The following is a 25472-nucleotide window of genomic DNA, read 5'->3' on the forward strand; positions in this document are numbered from 1 at the left end:
GGTGCTGCAATGGAGGTCGGTAATATTTCCCCCTTCCCTTCTGTTCTTTGGGAGCCCACTTAGTGGTTTTGCTCAGAGGTTATGTTTGGTCTGCCTCAGATGCATTTTTCTCATCCTTCAAAATTTGTGGCACGTTTAAAAGTAAGATGGGACAAAAAGTTTAGTACAGTATTCGGTCCACAATGTGGGACCATTAATTGAACCGAACGTCATCTGGTTCTGGTAATTTTGTAATCTGAGATCTGGTTCTGAATGAAACACCTTCACATATTCTTGAGAAAATTATATAATCTAATTTATTCTTTAGTTAGTTGTGGAAAAAAAGAAAAAACATTAAAACACTTGAAAAAGCAATAAACCATCATCTAGCATTACTGGAAACAGTGATTTATTGTTGGTGTAATATTTTCAGTTAAATACTAAAGAGGCGTTTGAAGCCTTTTGAAGTGAACATGGCACCCTCTGGATCTCCCACAGCTCTCGTCCTAATGTTTCTTTTCTATCAATGGAAATAACAAGCAGAAATTACACTCGCTACAGAGTTAAAACAGAATATTTATTAGAGGTCAGCCCTCCATGGCTCCCACGGTGAACTCAAAGCTTGGCGGCTTGGAACTGGGTGCAGGGAGTCAGGCAAAGATAACTGTACCTGTATTTGGGGTTGTTTGCACAGAAAACACCCCTCTCCCGGAGAACCCCAGGAGGCCATAGGGACGCCTGCTCTTTGTCCCTCACAACGAGAGGAAACAAAAATAAATAGAGGAGTGAATGGTCACAGGACATTGCTTAAACATAAAGACCAGGCTCTAAAGACAGACAACCAAATTGGGTTATTTTGTGTACGACTATGGCCTTTGCTCTTGTCCCCATACATTATGAATAATTAGGAAGTCTATTTCCAAGCATATGTCTTCTCAATGTACTGCAAACCATTAATGCATTAGGAAGCATAATTACCAGTGAACACATAATGAGGAAGTGGTTTAGGGGCTCATGAAACAGACCCGTTAAAATGTAAGTTTTACCTTTTTTTTTTTTTAATGATTTTTAAAAAATGATTACACTACCAGTCAAAATATATATTTTAGATTATTTTATTTATTTGTTTATTTTTTCCTGTATAGGACCTATAGGACCTCCAGTTCATGTTTTTGCATAATTGTTTGTGATGAATGTAACAAAATTAGGGTGACGATTTTTAGGTTTATGATGACGTTCATGTCAATGAAAACTGTAGTAAATGCTGCTGAATGTCAGGCAAAAGCATCACTGCAAGCATTGGTGAATGAGAGCAACATTTGCGAGGGGCTTGTTTTACAACTGCTCTTGGGGCTATAAATAAGAGAGAGAGAGATCCAAAACAGACCTGAGAAAAGTGAGTCCATATGGGTGCTGGTGGAATGGACCGTGATGAGCCAAGATCAAAGCCTCTTGCTCTGACTGAGTACAGCTCGCAGCACAAACCCTGTACTGCACCAGGTTCTAGCGAATAGAGAAGTCTGTGTTCTGCTTGATTCTGTCCCAATTTATTATAAAGGAATCAGTTATATTCCTCTTTCTAGCTTCTAAGGCTAAGGAAAGAGTATTTTTTATTACAGTTACATCAGTTTAGCGGTCCTGAATTATGCAAGCATCGCTATAACTCTTGCTAATTTTCTATTACTCTATATTTTTGTTAATATTTATTAATCTGACACATAACTCACACAAAATGAGACAAAATACAGATCTGTTGAGCAGAAAATGGCCAGCCAGTATTAATCAACTTTCATAGCCTTATACACTACACTGGTTTGCTGGGTGTGAAATGTTCCAGCCATTAGCACATTGCTGTTTGTTTGTATTACAGCCACTTCCCAGAACTGATATAATTTATTCCCTGGCATGCTGGGTAGGTTCCAGAAGGCTCTGAGTCTGAAACTTCAGATAAAATGAATGACATGTGCCTGAAAGTTTTGCTCTGCACCGAATGTCGCTGCATGTGCTTTTGTAGTGAAACATCAGACCACCAAATTTGTGACACGGAGCATTAGAAAAACAGGAACACAAGCCACATTTAACATCTGATGTGAAGAGAGCCTGAGCAATGGTGCGTCATTGCTAATTCATCACCAATTAGCTTTGAAAAGGGTCGATCCAAATATGATTTGAGAGAACTGCCTGCTGGTGGACATCTGCATGGTGGCATAAAGCACATTACTAATTCAACACATTACTAATTCAGAGGGAACCAGGGCTAAATGGACAAGGAAATGCAGCCAAACATATGTAGACCACATTGAAGTCCTTGGAAAAGATGAGGAATCATCAGCAGATGTGTAGACCATCGAGGGAAAGTGAGTAAAAGGAAAACAGTGGGGTTAGTTGCATCAAGATTCGTTGTATGTCATAGTATGTCATGATGAACGTCTGATTCAAACTAGAAACTTGTTTATCATGCTAATGTTTTGATAATGCTTAAATAGACTGTGTGTTTTAATGCACTTTAGAATTATATTAAATAATGATAGCTATTAATTTGATATTTCAAAATGAGGTCTTTCTTAATTGGGCTTTACCTGTCAAGGGGACATTTCTCTTTTTTTTCCCAGAGCCGTTAGATTAGTGGTGCATTAGCCAGCTCTTGAAAGAGGAGCTACTGTATGTGTGCGGATGGCATAGGCACAGGTCCGCTGCCAGTGCATGGTGGTTAACGCCATGTTTACTCTTCCAGACCAACAGGAATCCCAGATTTCCTTAGTGCTTCCTGCAGGGGAGCCACAAATGCCCGTGAGCAGCAGTCTATGCTGGCCACCAGGTCTCTGTCCCTTACAAAAAGAGCAGTGTACATGCATATTTGCGCTTGTACTTTATGTCCAAAAATCCTCACAAAAACTGGCTTATATGGCTGATACATGCATATGAAAAGCCTTCATGCTCCAAGATTGCTGGATTAAAACCAAGAATGTCTGTAAAGCCTGTAGAAAGCTATATAAATTCCTATTTGCAATGTGATTTAAAATGCCATCTTTGCTCATGGACAAAGTATTTATTCTATTTTATTTTATTAATTTTGCACCACAACATGCACTTTATTAGTGACTATCAGGGCTTGTAAAGGCTGCAGATTTTAAATAAATAAATAAATAAAGTCCAATAAAATTATGTATATATAAAACCAAGGATATCTGTAAAAAGCTTTAATATTCCCATTTATCATTGGAAAAATATTACTCTTTTATTCTTTTATTTTTTTATTTACATGCACATTATTATGGATTAGTTGTGAAGGCAGCAAGGTTAAAAAATAAATAAGTAAAAATGATTTATGCGCTGAAGAGCCCTCCAATAAAATTGTCACTGGCTAAACATTTTCATTAATTTATATATATATATATATATATATATAAATTCAATGGATATAATGTGTCAATTAATGTTAAAGAACAAAGGTTTTGCAGCAATATGGTGTAGTTAAAAAATCTAGCAGAAGGGGCAAACAGGGTTGGAGCAAATTTACAAAGAATTGTAGCTCAATATGCCGAAAAAAATGACAATTATTGTAATTTCTTCTCTCTGTGGATGTGTTTGATATGGCATGTGTATTTTAGCCATGACCCTTGCTGGCCTGTTCACAGCTGAGGTTGATTTGGACTTTATCGGTTTGGGATTTCAGCTCAGGTTCATTCTTCCACAGGCACAAATAAAACGAATAACAGACAGACCAGTGATGTCAGCCTTGATTATCTGCAATTGTTCCTTTACACTAGTTTTTGCCCCACTGTTGTAATTTCCTACTCCTTATTTAACGTCATTCTGTCAAATAAAAAACACAGGATGTGACCCCAAGAGCTCAAGTCTGAATTTAGATGTACTTATGATAGATTGGTATATTGGCCAGACCAGTTAATCAAAAACATTCTTTGGCCTTGTATCAGTTCCAAAATCTACTGACAGCCTTGTCAACATGTTCTTAATGGTTTTGTTTAAATATATATTATGTAAAACAATTGTTTTACTTGAATTCAGCAATTCAGTATTTGTTTATTAGTTTAGCTAGTTAGACACAATAATAATTAATTTTATTTACTATATCTTATTTTCTAAGAGCTAAATAAATGTTTGGAACTTCCAAACTTGTGAAAGCATTAATTGCCAGAAATAATAAAAATTTGTTTTATTTATTAATAATAATAATAATAATATTTTTTTCTATTCATATCTCATTTTCTAAAAGCAATTGTTAGGTTTAAAAGATCGATCTCTCTACAACCCGCACATTTCACCACTCACCAACTGACCGAAATGACCAATATTTCCAATTTGTAAAACAGCCTTAAATTGCAGGCCTTTCTATTCTAAACCCACAGTAACTGCTGACCACCCAGACTTTTGTAAGAACCTCTTGATTTCAGCCCAGATCCTGAGGTCTTAGAGAGAATTCACAAAATCCCAGAGTGACCCATCGGAGCAGCTGGAACTCAGCCTCTCGGGGTCAGTCTATTGTCTGCTGCACATTTGGTTCTTCATAAAACCTCTATCAGGAGATGTTATCACTCACTTGGGGAGGGTATCTCAGCTATTCCCATTCACAGAGCACAATAGCAGAAGATAACTCACCTGACCGTGCAGACAATGCAATGGTACGAATGCTACGGATGACCGTAAAGCCAGATCTTTCATTGTTCAATAGGAGAGTTAACCAAATGTTTGCTGCTGGCTCTCTACGCACGTCGCCACATCTGCTGAGCTCCAAGCTCCTTATGACTGTTTATTTTCTTTACGGATGCTTTCTAGCCCTGTGTTTAGCAAGCTTTTACAGCATCCAAAAGGCAACCCTTGATCCGTGGTGCTTCAGACATGAATCTGGCCACTCAAAAAAGTGTGTGTAGCTCTTGAGAACTGGGAAGAGGGCTTTTTCACCTTTTTCAACCAGAAAGCTTTATGAAAGGATCATTGAATCATTCAAATGATTCGTTTAAAAACAGATTCATTCAGGAACAACTGTATAGATGCACAAATGTCCTGCTCTAGCTTTCTTTGGAACTATTTTGCTGACAAAAAATGTGTCTTAGATATTACTCACTCAGTATTAACTTCTTGTTAGTTGAACTGTGTGTAAAATCAATACCTCATAAAGGTTGTACGATTTATGAAGCTTTTTTTACTTTCATTTATTATAGAGGTATTATAACTATTCACACAATGAGTGCTTTTGAACTCTTATGAGGTGCTTCTGTTTGTTTTTGCAAAGTGAGTGACATACTTGATAATGTCAGCTTGCATATTGTTCGCAAGTTCCATCATTACCAAGAGAGTTCAATGGAACTTGGGACCATAGTTAGCTAACGATGCTTTTGGGAAACGCACCCCTGGGTAGTCCCAAATCCTAGTGGTTGCTAGGGTGTTCTGGATGGTTTGTGGGGAGTTGCTATGTGGTTGCTAAGGTGCTAATGGTGATAGCTATGTGGCTGAGCAATAATAATAATAACGCTGTCCTTAAGGTAAAAGTTTGGTTAAAACACATTTAAGCCCATCAAAGACTATAATTTATTACTTTTATGGTCAGCCTGTATCTTTGCCAGCTATGCAATGTTAACCTGCTGTTAACTTGGGGGAAGGGCTGGGTTCAAGCCCTAGATTGAGTGTTGGGGCAGTAGCCGTGTTGTGCTCCGGGTCTCTGGAGGGGGCAGGTCCTCAAGAAGGCCCCAAGCTGTGAGTAAACAACTGTATGTAGGATCGCCTGGCAGTCTGGAGCCAGCCACAGACCCTTACTCCCACTCACTGACCCGTTCGTGTCAGTCACCCCTGTCCTATTAATAGACAAGACCTGCAGCCATTCACGCACTTCTGAATGGAAAAACGTTAGGCATGACCACAATGGACCTTCATCAGATTTGTGTTTCATGTCTGGTAGACCACACTATTGTTCAAAAGATTTTTATTCAGCAAGGATGCAACAAAAGTGTCAATAAACACATCTGCAGTGTTATAAAACATTTCAAATAAATGCTGTGCTTTTTATCATGGCATCTACAGAAAATATTGAGCAGCACAACTGTTTGCAACATTGATCATAATAAGAAATGTTTCTAGAGCATATTTGAATGATTTCTGAAGGATCATGTGACACTGAAGACTGGAGTAATGGCTGATGATAATTCAGCGTTTCAGTTCAATTTTAAAGTATATTAAAATAGAAAATCATTATTTTAAATTGTAATAAATCTTATAGATCCCACTGGCAGTGTTGGGGAGTAACTATACATGTGCCAGAATTATGTAATTTTATTACAAAATAAATGTAACTGTAATCTGTTACAGTTACTGAGAAAAATATGTAATTAAATTACAGTTACTTAGGAAAATGTTAACGATTACAAAGGGGGTTATCTCTGAATATTTTCACACACATACAGATTTGCTTGATTTCTTTCCCAAATTGCATTGACTGCAATTGAGACACCAATGTTTCAGGAGTTTGGGACACAGAATAGGACACACGCTTATTCGATAACTTGTTTTATTTCCTATTTGGGTTTATGTATATGCTTTATTTTTTAAGCTTAACAGTTTTTTCCCCAAGGCATTGTTAGATGCCAGTGTTTCCTGTCATAGCTATGCAAAGATTTGATTTCAAAAACAGTATCGTAGCTATTAAACGGTTTCTTGTCATGATTTTAAATCTGTATTTACCTCAGAATGATTTCAAAGTAAAAATTGGTGCTACAGTCTGATATTGTGGTGGATGTGCTTTAAAATTGAATTATGTGTGACAGTAATCAGTGTTGAGTACTACTACAAGGTTAACCCTGCCTGCTTAAAATTTTTCAAAATGATTAACACTTGAAAACATTTATATATAATATCTTGTCGGAACATCTTTTGTCGACATGGCCTGATGAATACAAAGTGATGTGTCCTCTGTGATGAACAGTGACACATGAGAGTGAGAAACGCTCCAGTGCCTCTCTAGAACTGCAGGATCTGGATCTGTGGGGCGGAGATGATCAACCTTTTGATAAGAGAACAGAGAAACGTGACAGGAAATGGGATTTGTTCAGGTTCAGCGCTCCACTTAAAGCTTACTAGAGGAGAGCACTCACTAGTGTCCCATTAATTGACCATAATTACCAGGAAGACCGAGTGACTAATGTGAGATATGAAATGGGTTCATGCTGGGGTGACATATGGTTGTTCTGATTTGAAATGGCTTGAAACAACCTACATCTTACAGCCACATGGTCCATTCTTTACAAGGGGAGCAGTAGTCAAACCTTTCAACATTTGCTGATTTTACATGTAATAATCATTGTGTCATCGTCTGGAAAATGTATTCCACACAGAAGTTTTCAGTCATGAAGTTTTCCCCTTCAGGTGCTGTTTGATCCAATGCGATTCATAACGAAAATAAATACCATTTTTGAATGTGACGATGGGATTTTTTTTTTTTAAATGCACGCTCTTAATCTTCTTGACAAAGGGAAGGATTATCAGAAGCACCATATGGGTGGACTATTATTAATATTTAATTCCCATGACCATTAATGGCAGATTCTGGCAATATATAAGTTGTGCCACCATTGTGTCCCATCAGTTTCTTTAGTAAGAAAAAAAAAAAATTGAAGTCTAAAACATACAATAACCAGTAGTTACATTAAGGTTAATTATGTATTATTAGTTATTTTAAGTAATAATTTTAATGAATTTTAAAACATGGCAATAAAATAATAAAATCTTGAATTGCTAGACTGTTCATATTAATTAATTAAATTCACCACAGCATCTCCTATGTTTTAAATATACTATGATTTAAGGTAAATTGTCCTTATTATACATTTGTCCAGTTGCAAACAATAAACAATATACAGTTAAGTTTGTATAATCCATAAATCAAGAAGAAAGATAAGGCAAAAAAGAAAATGCATATAAAAGAATAAAGAAAAGTTATTATTAAATAAATGAAAAATAATTATTATAGTGCAACACTGCCATCTATTGGCACTACATGGTTACTCTCACTACATAAATGTATTTTCTTAAATCAATTCACTTATAATGCCGGTAGGCGTCACTATAACACCACATATAATTCATTTGAAATAAACAGTAGGTCTAGCACTTTTTAATAAAATGCCTTCTCTCTCTTTCTCTCTAGTTTTGATTACACATATACACCTATGTTTTAATAACCATGACAATATAGTGACTACTTTAAACACTTACATGTCCAGAGAGATCTTCTAAAATGATATTCACCTCTCCATTGCTGCTCTGCTGCAGGGAGACCTGCTCTGTAAATGATGTGTTTCTGGAGGCAGAGAGCTAAATTACTTTTCTGAGGGATGCCAAATTTGTAAAGGAAGTTGGCAGAGATAGGCTGGCACTACCTACGTGATTGAATGCTCAGCATATCAATGAACTTGTTCAAAGCAGAGCTGGAATTCAGTGCACAAAGACACCATTATTGCAATGAGAACAATGTCATCTACCCACATTTGGATAACACAGCTTATTTAGCTCCTGTTTGGATGTGGGTTTTAAGAGCAAGCAAACTCTGTATTTTTTTTTTTAAAGACAAAACCCTGATATGAAACTATAAACAACAATTATACTGAATTATACTGAATTATACAACAATTAAACAACAAAAATTGTGCTTAAATTTAACTTTACATAAAAAAAACTTTACATCAGTGTTTTACTTTACGATAAATTGTGTCATATGATAAATTGTGTTATTCTGTTAATAGTCAGTATCACTTTACCATAAAATCTCCAGGTGATTGTTAAGAAGTAAAATAAAAGATCAGGCCCCAGCGAGGATCGAACTCGCGACCCCTGGTTTACAAGACCAGTGCTCTAACCACTGAGCTATGGAGCCAACATGCCTTTAGCTTTCTAGCTAATGGCTAATAAGGGTAAAATACGCATTGTAACTACGAAAAACACAGTAATTACTATTTTATACCAGTACGATAAAATGTAATTTTGTTCAAAGATATTTTTCTTGTATTTTATTATATATATCTATATATTTTAATGTCGTATTTAGCTCCAAATGTTTAACAAACGAGACCCTACTTTACTCAACGATTCAACAACCAAATTAATTTGCTACGAACATTTTTTTTAACTACTTTACAGAAGGGTATCGTTTAGAAAACATATTAAAAATTGTCAGCTGTATCTACAAAAGAAGTACAACAACAACAAAAAACCGACTAGAATGGCCAGTTGTTGTGTGTGCCCTATTCACAACAGCACTAACGTTAGCTAGCTGAATTTTAAAGTTTTAAAGTGATTGTACAAGATGGTAATATTGGTACTTTGATAGATTACATGAATACCATATTCATATACTATGGTATTTCAAATATAAATACCATAATATAAAATATTCAAAACATACAAAGCAACCTATCAAAGACTCCCTCAAAAATGAAAACGCTGTCATTTACTCACCCTCAAGTTGTTCCAAACCTGTATGAGTTTATTTCTTCTGCTGAACACAAATGAAGATATTTGGAAGAATTTGGTTAACCAAACATTTGACAGTAGATATTGACGTACATAGTATTTTTTCCGATGGCAACTATTTTCATTTTTGGGTGAACTATCCCTTTAAGTTGTAGGTGCTACATGCTGTTTTTCTCATGTTTTATGTTGGTGTCAAATAATCACAAAAACGTCATCACTCCAAATTTATTTGTGAATGAATATTGGAAAAATTAACTGTTACAAAAGTTATGCAAAGACGTAATGTATTGGATAACAAAACCTCCTTGATTTAGACAAAATAAAACATCCACATAGGTCTATGAATTTGAGCATCAAACCATGAACATGAATGCTTTGTTAGATAAAAATTAAATTCAAATATCACATTTTATTATAGTCCATATGTCTTCTGTATTGCAGTTGGTAAAGCTGAGGTAGACCTATGTGCTACAACTAATAACAAAAAGCTTGTTTTCAGATTATTCCAGGCCTGAATTTCCACATATCACTCCTGCGTCTTCGTAGTGAGCGCAGTTGTGTGTGCCAATCCCAGCATGCTGACAGTCCAAGAGAGTTTCCTCTGTCCCCAAACACTGCACATCATCCAGAATAATCTTCAGGCTCGTCCCCTCCCCAAACTCAGCGTGCTTGGCAGCCTTAAGTGCATGTTGGAACCCGAGCTGCCGGCAAACCACTATGGCATTCTTAGTGTTCCAGAGATCGTCACAAACGGTCCCCCATTCCCCATTAGCGTATACTTCCACCCTTCCCCGATCCCTCCGACCCTCTTCATCCCCGACCAATCTCACTGCTCCGTTCTTGTGCTTGCCCTTCCTGCGTCTACCTTTCCTCTGCCTGGATGTCCTGAGGGGCTTGAGTGTAGTTGGGGTGAATGGTGTGGGGGTGATCTGCTCGTCCTGCTCTCTAAAGATGTCCAGCAGCTCTTGAAGCCAGTTTTTTGAGCCAGTGTCAGGAGGTTCCTCTGGATTTGAGAGTCTGGGATTCTTTGTTGGAACATGGACTCCTATTAGTGCTGTGAAAAAAGGGATTTTTAAAATCAATCACGTTGTCATAGAGTGCAGCAGGAATGAGTCTTAAAACCCAGAAAAGAGTTGTTATAACTTTGGGTTCCATTATCCCAAGGTGATGCTAACTTCTGATTGGGCCTAGAAAAATACATTATTCCTATGGCATTCTATTGCATTATTTGGCAGAACATGAAATATTTTGAGCAGCACATAGCTTCATGGCAAAACAGTTTTTCTGCATCTCTTAAAAAGGCAGCCAACTTACTTTCCTTTGGCTCGAATGGTATAAGTTTGCTCCTAACACGAACTGAAAGAGGCTCATAATGACATTTTCCTGGTGGTGCACGTCTGTAATAAAGCAGGGAGAGCATTTTAATAATTTCTTTAAATGAATTTTCTGGGTTCAGTTGACATTTGTGGCCTAATAATGTTGATTACCACAGATTTTATTTAAACTTGTCTCTTGTTTTCTTTCACAGAGGTAAAAAAAAAAAAAAAAAAGTTTTTGTGTTACGTTGTCACAATGTAGCTGTAAAAGTGGATAGATTTTACAACAGAAACGTTACATTTTTCAAGTAAGATAAAGTAAATCATGTTAATATGCATAGTTTAGTTTTGTGGCTATACATTTAAAACAATGAGTGTTTTAATATTTGGGTCATTGACGTATAAGTATTTTCAACTGGTCAATTTTAAAATACAAAAAATAATATCTACTGTAATTGTTCAAACATTAAGAATGTTGTGTACACATAAATTAATATTACAATTTAAAATTAAGTGATTTTAGTGTTTTTTCATCTAGATTAATTGGCCGTAGCCTTACAAAATGTCATGTGGCGTGACCATGATTTACATTAAAATTAAATAATTTCCTTAACATGCTTAACATTTTTTAAAAATGTTCTCAGTAATTAAAGTGTTTAGAAACAAAGTATTTGCATTTAATTTGAGTTTTTGTAAATAATGATCTCTTATTTTTGTTCTATGATTTCAGAGTTGCCTTTTTAAATGTAGTTAACAGACTTATTTTTCCTGCAAACTGCATAAAACTGATGAAAATGTTTTTAAAATACCATTCACTTAAGCATACTGTAGCAGTAATTCATATTTCAACCACAGAAATGAGATATTTAATTTTTATTTTAATACAGTTATTGCTATTATTGGTCGCACCACATAATGAGTGGTCGCTCCAAATGACAAAAATACTTTATATCATTAAAAATCTATTTAAAAAGATGTGTGAAAAGTGTAGCACATGGCATTAACTGCAGGCATTTCCTTAGCCACAGTTATTTCTGTACTTTGCCCAATATTGGCTGCTCAATTGACCCTTTCGCCAGGAGTTTGATTAACAGGCAGTCTGACATACTATAAAGCAGACAAACCAGACAGGAGAGTAAATTAACTTTGGTGGACTTGAACTTGAAAAATTGTGTGTATTGACATCTTTTCACGGTTGAAACAAGATACCTTCTGATGTTCATTCATGTTTATTTCATGCTATGACTAGTAAAGATGAAGAGATGATCGGTTCATGTGCCGCTTTAACTGAGGCGCTACAGCGATCTGTCATGACATGTTAAAGAGCCACAAAACAGTATTTGTTGTTTGAATTTCTTTAAAAAAAAAAGACAAAATTTGAACACTGAGGCTTTGTTTCATACTAAAAGTAACCAGCTCTGTCTTGTCTGTCAGTGTCCTCTTTGCTGCTTGATGTATTTTTCAATGTGTGAAAACATGTTGTGTGGCATAAAAGTGCCATGGTTTGTCGGACGTAGCAACAGTAACTAAGGGGGGTGGGTCTTTGTGAAAGGTCAATTTAGAGTAGGGGGAGGTTGCTGGCTCAGGTTCTGAGATGACAACATGAACATCTTTCTTATAGTAGAAAATGACTTCAGGAGTTTGTGCTAGACTGCATTGAATTATTATTATTTATTCTTTTTGCATTTTTTCTCATATTGTACAAAGATTAAACATAAACAGTCTGAAATTAACCAAATTGCATAAAAATATATTCCAAATTATACTAAAATAAAGTATTTTATGTATATAACCATCAATTGAATATAAAAGCAAACAAACTGCCAATCTGGGACATATATCTATAATGGAAAACACTCTGCAGTGGTCGCACCACATGATATTTGGTCGCAACACATGATATTTTCAAATTCAATCGAAATTTACAAGCACAGAATTGGTCAACTAATCAAAACAAGCCAGCTTCCCACAAAAGGTCACTATGAAATTTACAATGAAAATACATAATTGCAGAAATAACTGAGGTCATACCACATGATATCCAAATGTGGTAACTACATACCAGCTGTTAAAAAGATTATTTTTTTTCCAAATTTGAAAGAGACTTACAAACTTGCCTGATGCTACCATGGGTCCTTGGCAAATTGGTATATGATGCAAAGTCTTATCTTTGAATGGATTTCAACATAAAAGTCCCAAAATGGTAGTTTTTTGATGGTTGCACCACATGATATTTCATAAAATGGAAATCATTGGACAAAGTTTGTTTGTAAATTATGACGGAAATATAAATACAAATGCTTTGCAATTTTATACAGTATTACAAAACACTTTGAAAATTATGCTAAATAGTGCAGAAAATTAATCTGAATAAATTTAGGGTAATTTCAAAGATGTTTACAAGGAAAACGTTATGGCCGGACCAAGGTTATTTTCGTAAACGAAAACTGAAACTAAGACTAAAACTATTGGTCAAAAAACATTTTCGTAAACTGAAATAAAATTAAAATTTCTAAATAAATGAAAAACTAAAACTAAACGAAACTAACAACAGTAACTGAAAAACTAACGAAAATAAAATAATAATTAGCAAAAATAAATAATCGTGGTCGTGATTTAATAAGCATTCTGTGCAAGAAAATCGGACCTGTGGTGGTTTAGGGAAACAGATGGCGCTTCATGCACGTGAGCTGAGTCCTAAGCGGCTATTCAAAGAATGCGTTTTTGCATTTAAAAAACAAGACGCCGGCTATGAAATGGGAAATAACTATAAAATATGAAATGGGATATAATAATAATAATAATGCACACCTTACAACGCACGAACGTTTAAAAGCGTGCTTGACGTGCGAGAACAACATGAGAGTGCGTTAACAGACACAGAATTAAAAGTTTTGGATGAGCTGATTGTAGCGAAGAGTCATTTTGTCACGCTTTGCGATTACTATGGTAATGTAAGCCTCGAGTCCATGACACAAGCACCGCCTTGACTGTATAAAACACATCCAAAATGAGAGAAAGCGATAGCCGCGCTGTGTTTTCACCGCTGGCCGTGTTGTGTAAAAGGGGCTTTAGAAGAACTGGGATTGGTTGCGTTGCTCATCTGAAGCGCGTGCGCGCTGGAGCGGCTCGTCAAAGTAAAGTGCAAACATAATTTAAATCACCATATCGCATTTATTTTTGAGTAGTATGAGGTTTCAAACCATTTTAGATTGTTTCTTCTTATTGTGTACGTTCATTGAGGGAGACGGGACATACAGTGTGCACCGGTGGCTCGTATGTGCAAAAAATCCAACAAATTAATGCATTGAAAACACAGATGGACAAAAATAAAGTTTATAGAGTTTCAGCGACGATTGCAAAGAACATGCCTGCGTCCCAATGTGCACACTGTCCATGCTAAATTCTATGTGATATTAGTCATTTTTAATACTATTTAGGGCAGATAGGGTGCATAGTATGCACATTGGGAAGCAGGGCATGTTAAAATAAACATTAAAATAAAAACTAATTTAACACGTCATTGACCCATTTACAGATTGGCCCCTTTCTCTTCATTTATAAGTGTTTCACTGTTACCCAGATTTTTTCTTTTCAATTTTTTGTCTTTTCTTCTCTTTTTTCTCTAAGAAACGGAGGAACAAGTCAAAATAAGTGTAGTACTTGGCCAGTCTTGATTTAATCTATGTCAGAGAGCGAGAGATAGATTACAGCTGCACGTATTGCTGCCAACACAGACTTTTCATCTTTTGAGAGTAAAGTCTGTTAAGAGGCAACACAAGCTGATCTTTGCACATCATGAGACTACCTCATGAATGATAAAAAATGAATACCTTGAGGGATCAACAATCTTGTACACAACACCTGTCGGAGATGTTGCACTTGGTATTTCAGTGGACATGAAATAGAGTTCACCTGGTCACAGAAAAGTTAAGTCACATTAATTATTGATCAAATTACTATAAAACTCTAAACAGCTTGTTCACTAGGAGATGCTAGTGACTCATTTTTGCAGCATATAAAGCATTAAAAAGGAACATATAGCCTTTCTGGGTACATACCTGCTTCATCCTCTGCAAACGATATGATGTACGGATAGTAATTGTTAATGAGCCCTGGAAATGAACAAGTCAGGCCCACACCCATGCAAATCTCACTGAATTCCCAATTGTGTGTGTTTCTGTTTTCCTTTAAACTCATCAGGCGTCTGTGGAAATACATACAGCTCATGTTTGTCATTTTGAAAAAATCAAATTAGTTATGACCTCAAGTAGTATCACAACAACATACACACTAATGCTCAAACTTTTGAATGGTAGCGTACATACATACATACATATATTTCATTACTTACCCACTCATGAAGTCTCCAAATATGTACATTCCATTTAAATTTGGATTTTCACAGCCTCTGTAAACATATCCACCTGTGACAGATTTACCCATTTTGTGTGGATATGCATAAATTGGAAGAACATCATCTAGAAGTAAGAGTTCATAATGTAAAATAATTTATGGGTTGAAAAAGACTTTTTCAAACATCAAGAATCTGAAGGACTGACAATGAGAGTAACAGTATTCTCACCTAAGGAGCTGTTGGCACAGAGTTTTTTGTCGTAACAAGAGAAGCCCTCTTTTGCTCTCCAGCCATAATTCCGGCCTTTCTCCACAATGTCTACTTCCTCATACTTATTCTGGCCCACATCCCCACAGAAGATTCGTCCTTTTCCTTCCTTGGTGTTCGGATCTCCTCTGTCTACCGAACACCTCCACATGTTCCTCACTCCGTAGGCAAACACCTCTGGACGAGCTTTGGGTTCATGCACAAACGGATTGTCCGGTGGGATTCTATAAAGTGGCCCCCTTTCGTTGTCATCTACATCAATGCGCAGAACCTTTCCCAAAAGGGCAGATCTAGCAGTTACATATAGATAAGAGATGGAAAATTATTATGAAATCTGTCCTTCTTGTACCGAACTGAATTTAGCTTTTTGTACAATACCAGAGTTGATGGTGTACGTTACAGAACAACTTACTTGTTCTGTGCATTTCCAAATTTCCCAAATGGATCTCCTGCCATTCCACCATCCCCAGTAAAGATGTATAAGTATCCATCATCAGCGAAGAGAAGCTGCCCACCATTGTGATTAGAAGCAGGTTCATCGATCTCCAAAATTATTCTGAGGGGGACATGAAAACACAGGGAGTATTGGATGCTCTAAATTCAATATGAAAGCATAGGGTCAAATTGGGGTGTGGGATTTTTGATCGTGGACTATAAAAATGTCTCAACCATCTGCTTTTGGACAAATATACTAAAAAGCCTGTCAAATAGCGCCTAATTACTGCACTAAGTTATGTATCGCGTCTGATTGCGCTAATATTGTCGAAAACACGCAAGGTTTACATATAAACACAGCTGCATGTCTAAAGTGAAAGTAAACAATTGAGAGAAAAACAGATGAGTGCCTTTATATTAGATGCTGATCTTAAAGGGACAGTACTACTGCCGCTTGTCATTAAAGGGATGGTTCACCCAAAAATTATAAGTCTGTCAGTATTTACTCACTTACATTTTGTCCCAAACCTGTATTAATTTCTTTCTTGTGTTAAACACAAAATAAGGTATTCTGAAGAATGTGGGTAACCAAACTACAACTGGTCCCAACTGAATTTATCAACAGAAATGATCAAATAGATTTAAAGGTTTAAAGCAACCTGAGAGTGAGTAAATGATGGTATAAAAACACTATGACAGAATTTTCATTTTTGGGTGAACTTTTCTTTTTACGTTTAACGAGTTTGTTTGCCCATATAATCATTAGGAAATAGAGTAAACTTATTTGGCTTGCTGTCCACTGATGAGTGGCTTGATGAAGCAGCTTCAACTGGAGCTCTGATAAACCCCCCAGGGACATGATATAAGGTGATTACAAAGGGCAAGGTACCTAAGAAGAAGGTGGAGATTGGGGAGGTGGAGGGATGCTGGAGCAGCTGAGACTGGAGAGAGGTAAGCAGCTGCTTATATACTCTGGCTGTTGATTGAAAGATTAGATGGGCTTGCTCCTCCCTAACTTACGTTTAGGAACTTCATTAATAAAACAACAAAACACAAAAAGAAAAATCACTCACTGCTCCTGACTGAAGAACTTTAATACAGTTGCTTTAACAAGAATCATTGTACAATTGATGTATATAGTGCATAAGTATATAGTGTTTCACTTTTTATATTACAGGTGCTGGTCATATAATTAGAATATCATCAAAAAGTTGATTTCACTAATTCCATTCAAAAAGTGAAACTTGTTTATTATATTCATTCATTACACACAGACTGATATATTTCAAATGTTTATTTCTTTTAATTTTGGTGATTAAAATTAAACACCAGCAGATGACATGGCAGCCCAAATCATCACTGACTGTGGAAACTTCACACTGGACTTCAAGCAACATGGATTCTGTGCCTCTCCACTCTTCCTTCAGACTCTGGGACCTTGATTTCCAAATGAAATGTAAAATTTACTTTCATCTGAAAAGAGGACTTTGGACCACTGAGCAACAGTCCAGTTCTTTTTCTCCACAGCCCAGTTAAGATGCTTCTGACGTTGTCTCTGGTTCAGAAGTGGCTTGGTAGCCCTTTTCCTGAAGACGTCTGAGTGAGGTGACTCTTGATGCACTGACTCCAGCTTCAGTTCTCTCCTTGTGAAGCTCTCCCAAGTGTTTGAATCGGCTTTGCTTGACTGTATTCTCAAGCTTGCGGTCATCGCTGTTGCTTGTGCACCTTTTCCTACCCAAATTCTTCCTTCCAGTCAACTTTGCATTTAATATGCTTTGATACAGCACTCTGTAAACAGCCACACCTTTCAGTAATGACCTTCTGTGACTTACCCTCTTTGTGGAGGGTGTCAATGTTCGTGTTCTGGATCATTGCCAAGTCAGCAGTCTTCCCCATTATTGTGGTTTCAAAGAACAAGAGATACCCAGAATTTATACTGTAGGGATGGTCATTTATTCAAACTCAAATGTAAATATTCTAATATTTTGAGATACTGATTTTTGACTTTCATGAGCTGTAAGCTTTAATCATCAAAATTAAAAGAAATAAACATTTGAAACATATCAGTATGTGTGTAATGAATGAATATAATATACAAGTTTCACTTTTTGAATGGAATTAGTGAAATAAATAAACTTTTTGATGATATTCTAATTATATGACCAGCACCTGTATGTTAATTCAATTTCTTGAATGCTACTGCTAAATACATCTACTGTACCTAAAAAATAAAGCACTGTTTATTTTATTTGTATGTGTACTTGTAATGTGTATCTTTGTTCTTATTTTTTTAATGACAAAGATAAAATAATGACAAAGATTTTTATCTTCGCTCACTTTGGCCTAAATATCTGTCTTTTTTTTTTTTTACTTTATTTTATACTTTGTTACCTTGAAAGGCTTTGTTTTTTTGTTTTGTTTTAAAAAAAAAAAAGGAAATTAGTTTGGCTGTACTGCTCAGACAGCTTGCAAAATAGTAAAACCAACATGACAAAGAATCGTGATAAAATCGTGAATTGTGATTTTCATGAAAAAAAACATGATATGATATTTTTTCCATATCGCCCACCCCAAGGGTCAAAGAAAAACTGCTCACCTCTCTGAACCATGGTCAACCACGTTCATATCTGTAGAAGAGATCCGGAACTCACTAATACGGATTCTTTCATCAATGCCCACCTCAACAGAGTAGTAAACATAAAGCTTCCCGTTGTATTTAAAGTTGGGGTGAAAGGTGAGTCCCAAAAAGCCTCTTTCATCACCTTCCCATGGAGATGTCAGCACAGCCTTTGTGATGTTTAGAAATGGCTTTTCCAGCTTTGATCGATCTGGAAGGTATACCCAGACCAGGCCAACTTGTTCAGCAATGAAAAACCTGTGCGTGCCATCATTGGCGTGAACCATGGCAAGAGGATTTCTGAGTCCATTGGCAACCTCCTCCAAACACAGCTGCAAGCAGCCTTCAGAGTCTGCTGAGGTGCGGCCCAGATTTTTGGTCAACCGTTCATTGCTCAGCAGATGAGGATAACAGTAATCTGGGTCATCCAGCTCGAGGTACTGACAAAGTCTGCGCTGGTCATGCTCAAGTTCTGAAAGACGTGGGTCATCAGACAACAAGGTAAGAAAGGATCTGCACTTGGAATAGAACTGAGAGCAGTAGTCCGGGCAGAGTCCAGGTATGGTCCGTAAAGGTGTGCTGGGGTCTTCGGCATCAAAAAGGTGAGCAGCGTATGGAGAGCATTCCTGAAGAAGAGAAACAGGAAAAGTGAGGGATTGTAACTGAATCGCGATGGCCTCAAGCAATGGATTTGACAAGTCATGTCTGCTACTCTGAGAAACCACAACCACTTAAATGCTTCAAAAGTCCCTATGTGACCCCTGGTTGCTTGCAATTTCCAGACAGTTTTGACTGGTTACTAGGGTGTTTACTGATCGTGGATGCATTAAATTAGTCGACAGTAAAGACATTTAAAGATAACATTAAAATGTTATTTTTTAACATTCTTTTCATAAAGGAATCATGAAAAAAAAGTTTTTGGTTTCCACAATTATTGTTTAGGTTTTTTTTTTTTTACATTATTTTTAATTTATTACAGGGATATTATAAGCCTATGAAGTGTTTTATGTTTTTCTGTTTTAGCTATGCTCTTATGTTTTCATTTAAACAACTGTGCATGTATATGTGGATTTTAAGTATTTGCTGGTTCAGTTTTGTTCACATTGGCGGTTCCTCGTGATTACTAGTGAAGTCATTTGGCCTCTCACCAAACAACAGTGTTTCAACTCATTGGCAACGCTTGCAGGCAGACTGTTGGACATCATCGTTCACAATTTATGGCTGCAAAATGCGGTACGTGTTGAAAGGCGGACATATAATGGTTCGAGTACATTTACCAGCAACAAGCAGAAAAAAAAAAAAAGAAAGTAAAATTTGTTAAAAAAAAAAAAAAATTAATTGTGCAGTCGACCAAACTTACCTGACAGAGCAAATCCTGGACGTAAACTGCACAGTTGGAATACCCATAATAATCGAAATTATCCATTATCCGATAGTATTTTGCCATCAGCTCTTGGTCTCTGGCATAGTCACAGCAGCCGAAGTATTTATACATTTGACAGAACTGTAGTTCTTGTTGAGGCTGAAAGGGAGGTTTAAAATCCAAACACTGCGGATGCAGGAACGCAGGTGCGATCCAAAACGCAAACAAATAAAACAAAATAAACGGCGACTGCCATATACGGCCGAAAACATCGCAAAAGTACCACATAGCGCTCAAATCCTGGCGCCCAACTTCAGATACATGGAAGTAAAAGTTATGCAATGGCGAGGATAGCCTACTCTGCGTGTGTCCTCACTGACTTATGTAGTCGTGCACTTTGCCCTGATTTTAATCATCAACCATTTCCAAACAAATTCACGTCTTTTTTACTGTGTAGCGACTAAACACGAATCGCAGATCGGTTGGACCTGTATCATACTAAACCATCTCCTCCATGTTTGAGTTACCAGACGTGTCTGACATCCTGAGCAGATGTGAGACACACACAGGTCCAAACCGCAATTCTCCGACTGTAACTCATGTCTGCCATGTCTACGTGTGTTATGCTGGAAAAAAAACCCATTTCGAAATCTTTAAGGTTTAGTTTAACCCGTTAAGCCGCCATTTAGCTCACAACTAAACATTTAAGCAGGCTATAATCTTAAAACACATGGCTTTTACTGATTTTAACAGAAAGTCAAAACATTCAAATGTGTTCTTGCTGGAGTGAAATGGAACAAATTTCTGGAAAGTGTCTGCTTATATAAAATTTGAATTATATTTGTGTATTGAGCTTTCATGTCAGGTCAGATTAACACTGACATATTTTGAAGAGATTAATTTAACAATTGTTGTTATTTCATATGAAACCAAACAGAAAGTCAGTCTCAATTAGAAAATGAGGATTAAAATGTGAGCACTAGTTTGAAAACAATAAGCTTTGTTCCATCTGTTCTTGCTGTTATGCAATCATAGTATTTCAAACACTTGGATCCCCTCACTTTGTACTCATGTTCTGTTGAAATAAGCTTTACTTCCTTACTGTTTGGTGTATTAAAGTCTGCTATTGTTTTATGTGTAAAAATGTAATTTCAAAATCTTTTTGTCTGACCTAATTAAAACACAGTATAGTGAAGTTTTCAGAAAGGTGATTAGGCTGTTATCCAGGATAGTAACACTTTTGTTTTGTTCTGAGTCAGTGTGACCCCAAGTATGCAGAAAATACGTAGCCTAAAGCAAATATAGATGCGAAAGTTAATTGTATTTAATTTTTATATCGGAATGAACATGCAAACACGAAGCTTCAGTCTTGCTTGTAATCAGTTCCTGTAAAGATTAAGGGTTTTAGGTCTCTGAATGACGTTTTAACCCCTGTGTTGGAAACATTTCAGAAACAAAAATAGCAGTTAAGTAGCTGCATGCTGGTTAATGGCTGTTAATGTGCAGTGCGTCTGTTTCTATTTTATTTTTGCAATGAGATAATAGAATCAGATTACCCTGTTAAAAACAAACAAACAATAGAAACCATCACAGAAATTCCAATGGTTTCCATTAAAATACCATTATAAACCAATAGCTTATTCCAGTAAAACCATTACAAAATTCCTTTCTGTAGTGTGTTTTTGGGCATTTTTCCAATAGGATTTAACATCCCACCAATAGAATCCATCACATACCAGTAGACACCATTGTAGTTTCCATTAAAACCAATACAATTCCCATTATAACCATTAAAACCATTACATTTTCTGTTGTGTTTTGGGCAGGGTTCTATTGTTTTTTTCAGCAGGGTATGTAAGCAAGTATTCCCATTTCTAAAGAATAGAGATAGGTGGTGATATTATGTGTTGGTGGCCACAGTTTATTTGTTGCATAGAATTGTAATGTGTAGGTTTTTGAAAGGCTTTCATTTTGAATCTTTTCTGCAGGCTCTTTGCAGTCTCTGGGTCAGTTCCAGCCGTTATGGTTGTTTATGTAAGAGTCTCTCAGCAGTTCTTATGCTATTCCAGCTGATTAATGAACGCCTGATATTTTACAGATGTGAGCGCTGAGTAATTTTAGCCACAAGATGGCGATGTGTACACACAAGAATCCAAGTTCATTACTGACGCAGATTAAGTGGGATCTGCTTTTTAAAGGCTTAAGTGATTGCAGACCATTTGATATTTAAATTTCAATTTTGCATTCATTCACATCACAGGACGTATTAACATATGAATAGGCAATTTTCTGATGTTGCTGTATTCTTTAATATCCTCTGGAATGTTCCTACTATAATGCTTCATTGTTTAAAAATAGGTCAAAAAATGTTAACAGAAAGTTATTATTAACTAAATTAAACCCCATTTGAATGCTAGCAGAAAGCTTGGTGGCTATTTTTGTAACTACATTCACATGAAAATTATGAACTGCTTTTGGAAGCAGAATATTACTGATTCCCTATTGGCTGTTACATCAACCCTTTATTTCAATCCTATCATTTGCCATTCACACATCTCAAGTGGTGCAATCAAGCACTTGGTAGTGCCATAAATATCACTACATTATTAGTTTTACACTCAATGTGTCATTGACGTTGCTGGTGAATAGTTGTGCAATTCTTTTAAGGTTATTTAACTATTTGTAATCATCTGGATAAAGTAATGTGTCTCAATTAGGGGTCCCGAAAAGCCCCTGGGCAAATGTCTTTTGAGACCCCCTATTCCATATTGCCCCTAGCGGCAGGGCCCTTATTTTACTTTAAACTACATGGGCAGTTTAGCATAAAAATTGGAAAATGTGTTTTGGCTTGCATTAGACAAATAAAATAGTATCCAGGAGTTTCCTAGTGATTATCTTACATTGAATGCATCAAGGGGCCAAGGGCCCCTAGTGGTTTGAGAGGCCAAGGGGCCCTAATTCAATTCAATTCTTTCATATGTCTGCCAATCTGTCAATTTTCAGAAACATCCAAGCATCAAAAAAACTATTTTAGTGCAGTCTTATAGTTATCCCAATGTTATGTTCCTATTTTAATATATTTCCCATAGTAGAGTTTTTAAAGTATTTTATGCACATTTATACGTGATATTTGAAAGCAGTTTTAAGGTGTAGTCGTGACACGCCCCCTATAGGAAGAGGTAGTGGCATTAGCAGGGCAATGCAGCGAAAGCGTCGCGTGCGGCGCTGACGTCACTGAACGCTGAGCTGAAGCGCAACTACAGGCGTATTTTCTCACCATTCATCTGCCTCAGCGGTTGGATGCGCGGCTGAAGAGTCACATCTCTGGGCACAGGGTCAGAAAGAGGAGATTCCTGCTGAAATAAATCTGAAATAACGACAGAAGGAGAATTTATATCTAAAGCGGCGTAGTGTTTCCTGATCTGGGTAAATTACGGGAGTTTTTTCGTTGCAGAGTTAGGCTTTCGTTCTTCGAAAAAACTGGATTAATTTTAATTATGAGTTTAATATTGCTCGTTACGTTTTCGCGAAGGAATGATTAAAAAATCGTGAGCAGATATCTCGCGTCAGACCACTTTTAACAACAGGAATATGGCAAAAAATATTATAGACGTCCCAAGGGATGATTTAAGTAAGATATCGGATGAAGAACTGCTTAAATGTAGCAAAGAGGAGCTGCTTAGGAGACTCCGGAAAGTGGATAGTGAAAAGATTAACTTGATGGTGGAACACGGGAACATGATGAAGGACGTCAACCGGAGATTACAAGTGCATCTCCACGAAATACGGAGTTTGAAGGAGGTCAACCAGAAACTGCAAGAAGACAACCAGGAGCTTAGAGAACTGTGCTGTTTCTTGGATGATGATCGGCAGAAAGGGAAGAAGCTGTCCAGGGAATGGCAGCGATTTGGCAGGTACACTGCCAGTGTTATGTGGAAGGAGGTTGGTATATTCCAGCAAAAACTGAAAGACCTAGAAACCAACCAGGAGAGTGTGATGAGAGAGAATGTGGAGCTGAAGGAGATCATCCTCATGTTAGATGATGAGAGGAATGGAGCCGGATCCAGGAGCTCCATAGACAGCCAATCCAGTCTGACCAATCTGAACGGAGGTTCTGCTACTGTGAGGGATGTTGGAGATGGGAGCAGTACCTCTAGCACGGGCAGTGCTGGAAGCCCTGATCACCACCACAGCCATATTCACAAACCTTCAGAGGGAAAGATAATGTCTATCAGGAGGTCTATGGATGATCTATCAACCAACCATCTTCTCAGAAGCGTACCGAATGGGCTCAATGGTGAGTTTGGGCACTTGGATTAATTGTTTAGTGGAAAGCATCCCACATTTCTCCAAAATGATGGTGTTTTTAGCAGATCCTGTGCATGAAGAAAGTTTTTTTCCCCCTGAAAGTAATACAAAAAAGAAATAAAAACAAACAAAACGTAAACTCTGTAAATCAAGAATTTGAAATAATGAAAGTCATTCATATTTCATGACTAATTTAACAAAATCTACTTTTCTTAATTTCTCTCTCTTATCAATAGTGATCACTTTTGATAGATGACTTACAAAACATGCCTAAAATACTTTTCCGGTGCCCTTTTAACATTGAAAGTTTTATGCTATTGAGTGCATCGGCATCCAAATATAGAAAAGGATGCTCACCGTTTTATGCCAGTGAGTAACATGCAGCGATTGAGACTTCCATTGGTTTCCAGGGAAACACTGATTATACAGGCAGTTGTGGCTCCTTCTCTTTGCATTTGTGACAGTATTAAAAAAAAAACACATGGTCAACACTAATTGCTTCTGCCCATGAAGTCAGGTCTAATGGGTTTAATACTCTCTTGGCCTTGTGACGTTGGTGCACTGTGTCAGTTCTGTCAATAATTCAATACTCGATACTTCATACACATAACAGGCATTTCATTCTGTGTTATTATGTAATTATGTAAATTAATGATCATTTGGAGGAGTCGGTAAGTTCTCTAGTCTTCAGTGTAACATTATCCTTCAGAAATCATTAGGCTATATGCTGATTTGGTGTTAAAGAAATACTATTATCAATGTTGAAAACAGCGCTGCTTAGTATTTTTGTAAACCATGATACATGTGAATAAAATATTTCTGACCCCAAACGGTAGTTTGTAATTAAAATAATACATCTTTTTTTGTGGAAAAAATACATGGAGAGGATATTACAGAGATTTTTTCTTCCTGTTTTTGACTTTCTATTTTGTCTTTAATGCCACTAACCATAACCTGTGAGGCTATAGAGGGTGTGTATCTGTCACAAGTGCCTGAAGCTGCTATTACGCATGTACTTTGTGTGTTTACTTTTGATTTGCATGGACTGATACCAAATGATCTTACATCACAGCGTCACATTTGACTTTACGGTCATATAGCTACCTGTACTGGTTACATTGTTTTAATTTTATCCTTTGAATCACATGTCCCAGTGCAGCTTGGTTTATTCCTTTTAATTCACGGCTACTTATATATCGCCTTCCCCTGTTCAGCCTCTCAGTGAGTTGTACACAGAGGAAATTGACATTTGATATTTTTTATCATTTTCAAGTTTAGCAGATGTTTATATCTTAAATGGCTTACTAATGAGGAATGTTACCATGCAATTTAATACAAAGTTTCAAAATC

The 25472-nt window shown here is 36.7% G+C and overlaps 2 protein-coding genes and 1 non-coding gene across 3 annotated transcripts in view; 1 reads left to right on the forward strand and 2 right to left on the reverse strand.

The window, feature by feature from the left end:
- Positions 1-8790: 8790 nt before the first annotated feature.
- Positions 8791-8863, reverse strand: trnat-ugu (transfer RNA threonine (anticodon UGU)). The gene has a single exon. It is a non-coding gene; the product is annotated as a tRNA-Thr (tRNA).
- An 807-nt stretch (positions 8864-9670) lies between these two features.
- hhipl1 (HHIP-like 1) lies at positions 9671-20455 on the reverse strand. The gene is made up of 9 exons (XM_058749300.1): positions 19812-20455; positions 18431-19077; positions 15812-15955; positions 15361-15689; positions 15130-15256; positions 14837-14982; positions 14609-14690; positions 10774-10856; positions 9671-10513 (listed from the first exon to the last, which is right to left on the reverse strand). Exons 1-9 carry the CDS (start codon positions 20100-20102, stop codon positions 9960-9962), a joined length of 2403 nt encoding a protein of 800 aa, XP_058605283.1. The 5' UTR covers positions 20103-20455; the 3' UTR covers positions 9671-9959.
- A 2631-nt stretch (positions 20456-23086) lies between these two features.
- The window catches only part of ccdc85ca (coiled-coil domain containing 85C, a), a 42452-nt gene continuing 40066 nt past the window's right edge, over positions 23087-25472 (forward strand). The window contains exon 1 of the mRNA XM_058749301.1: positions 23087-24111. Coding sequence (XP_058605284.1) covers positions 23406-24111 — 706 coding nt within the window. The 5' untranslated portion in view covers positions 23087-23405. The remainder of the gene's footprint in view (positions 24112-25472) is intronic.

The sequence above is a fragment of the Onychostoma macrolepis genome, chromosome 17, assembly GCF_012432095.1.
Source record: "Onychostoma macrolepis isolate SWU-2019 chromosome 17, ASM1243209v1, whole genome shotgun sequence".
NCBI classification, from domain to species: domain Eukaryota; kingdom Metazoa; phylum Chordata; class Actinopteri; order Cypriniformes; family Cyprinidae; genus Onychostoma; species Onychostoma macrolepis.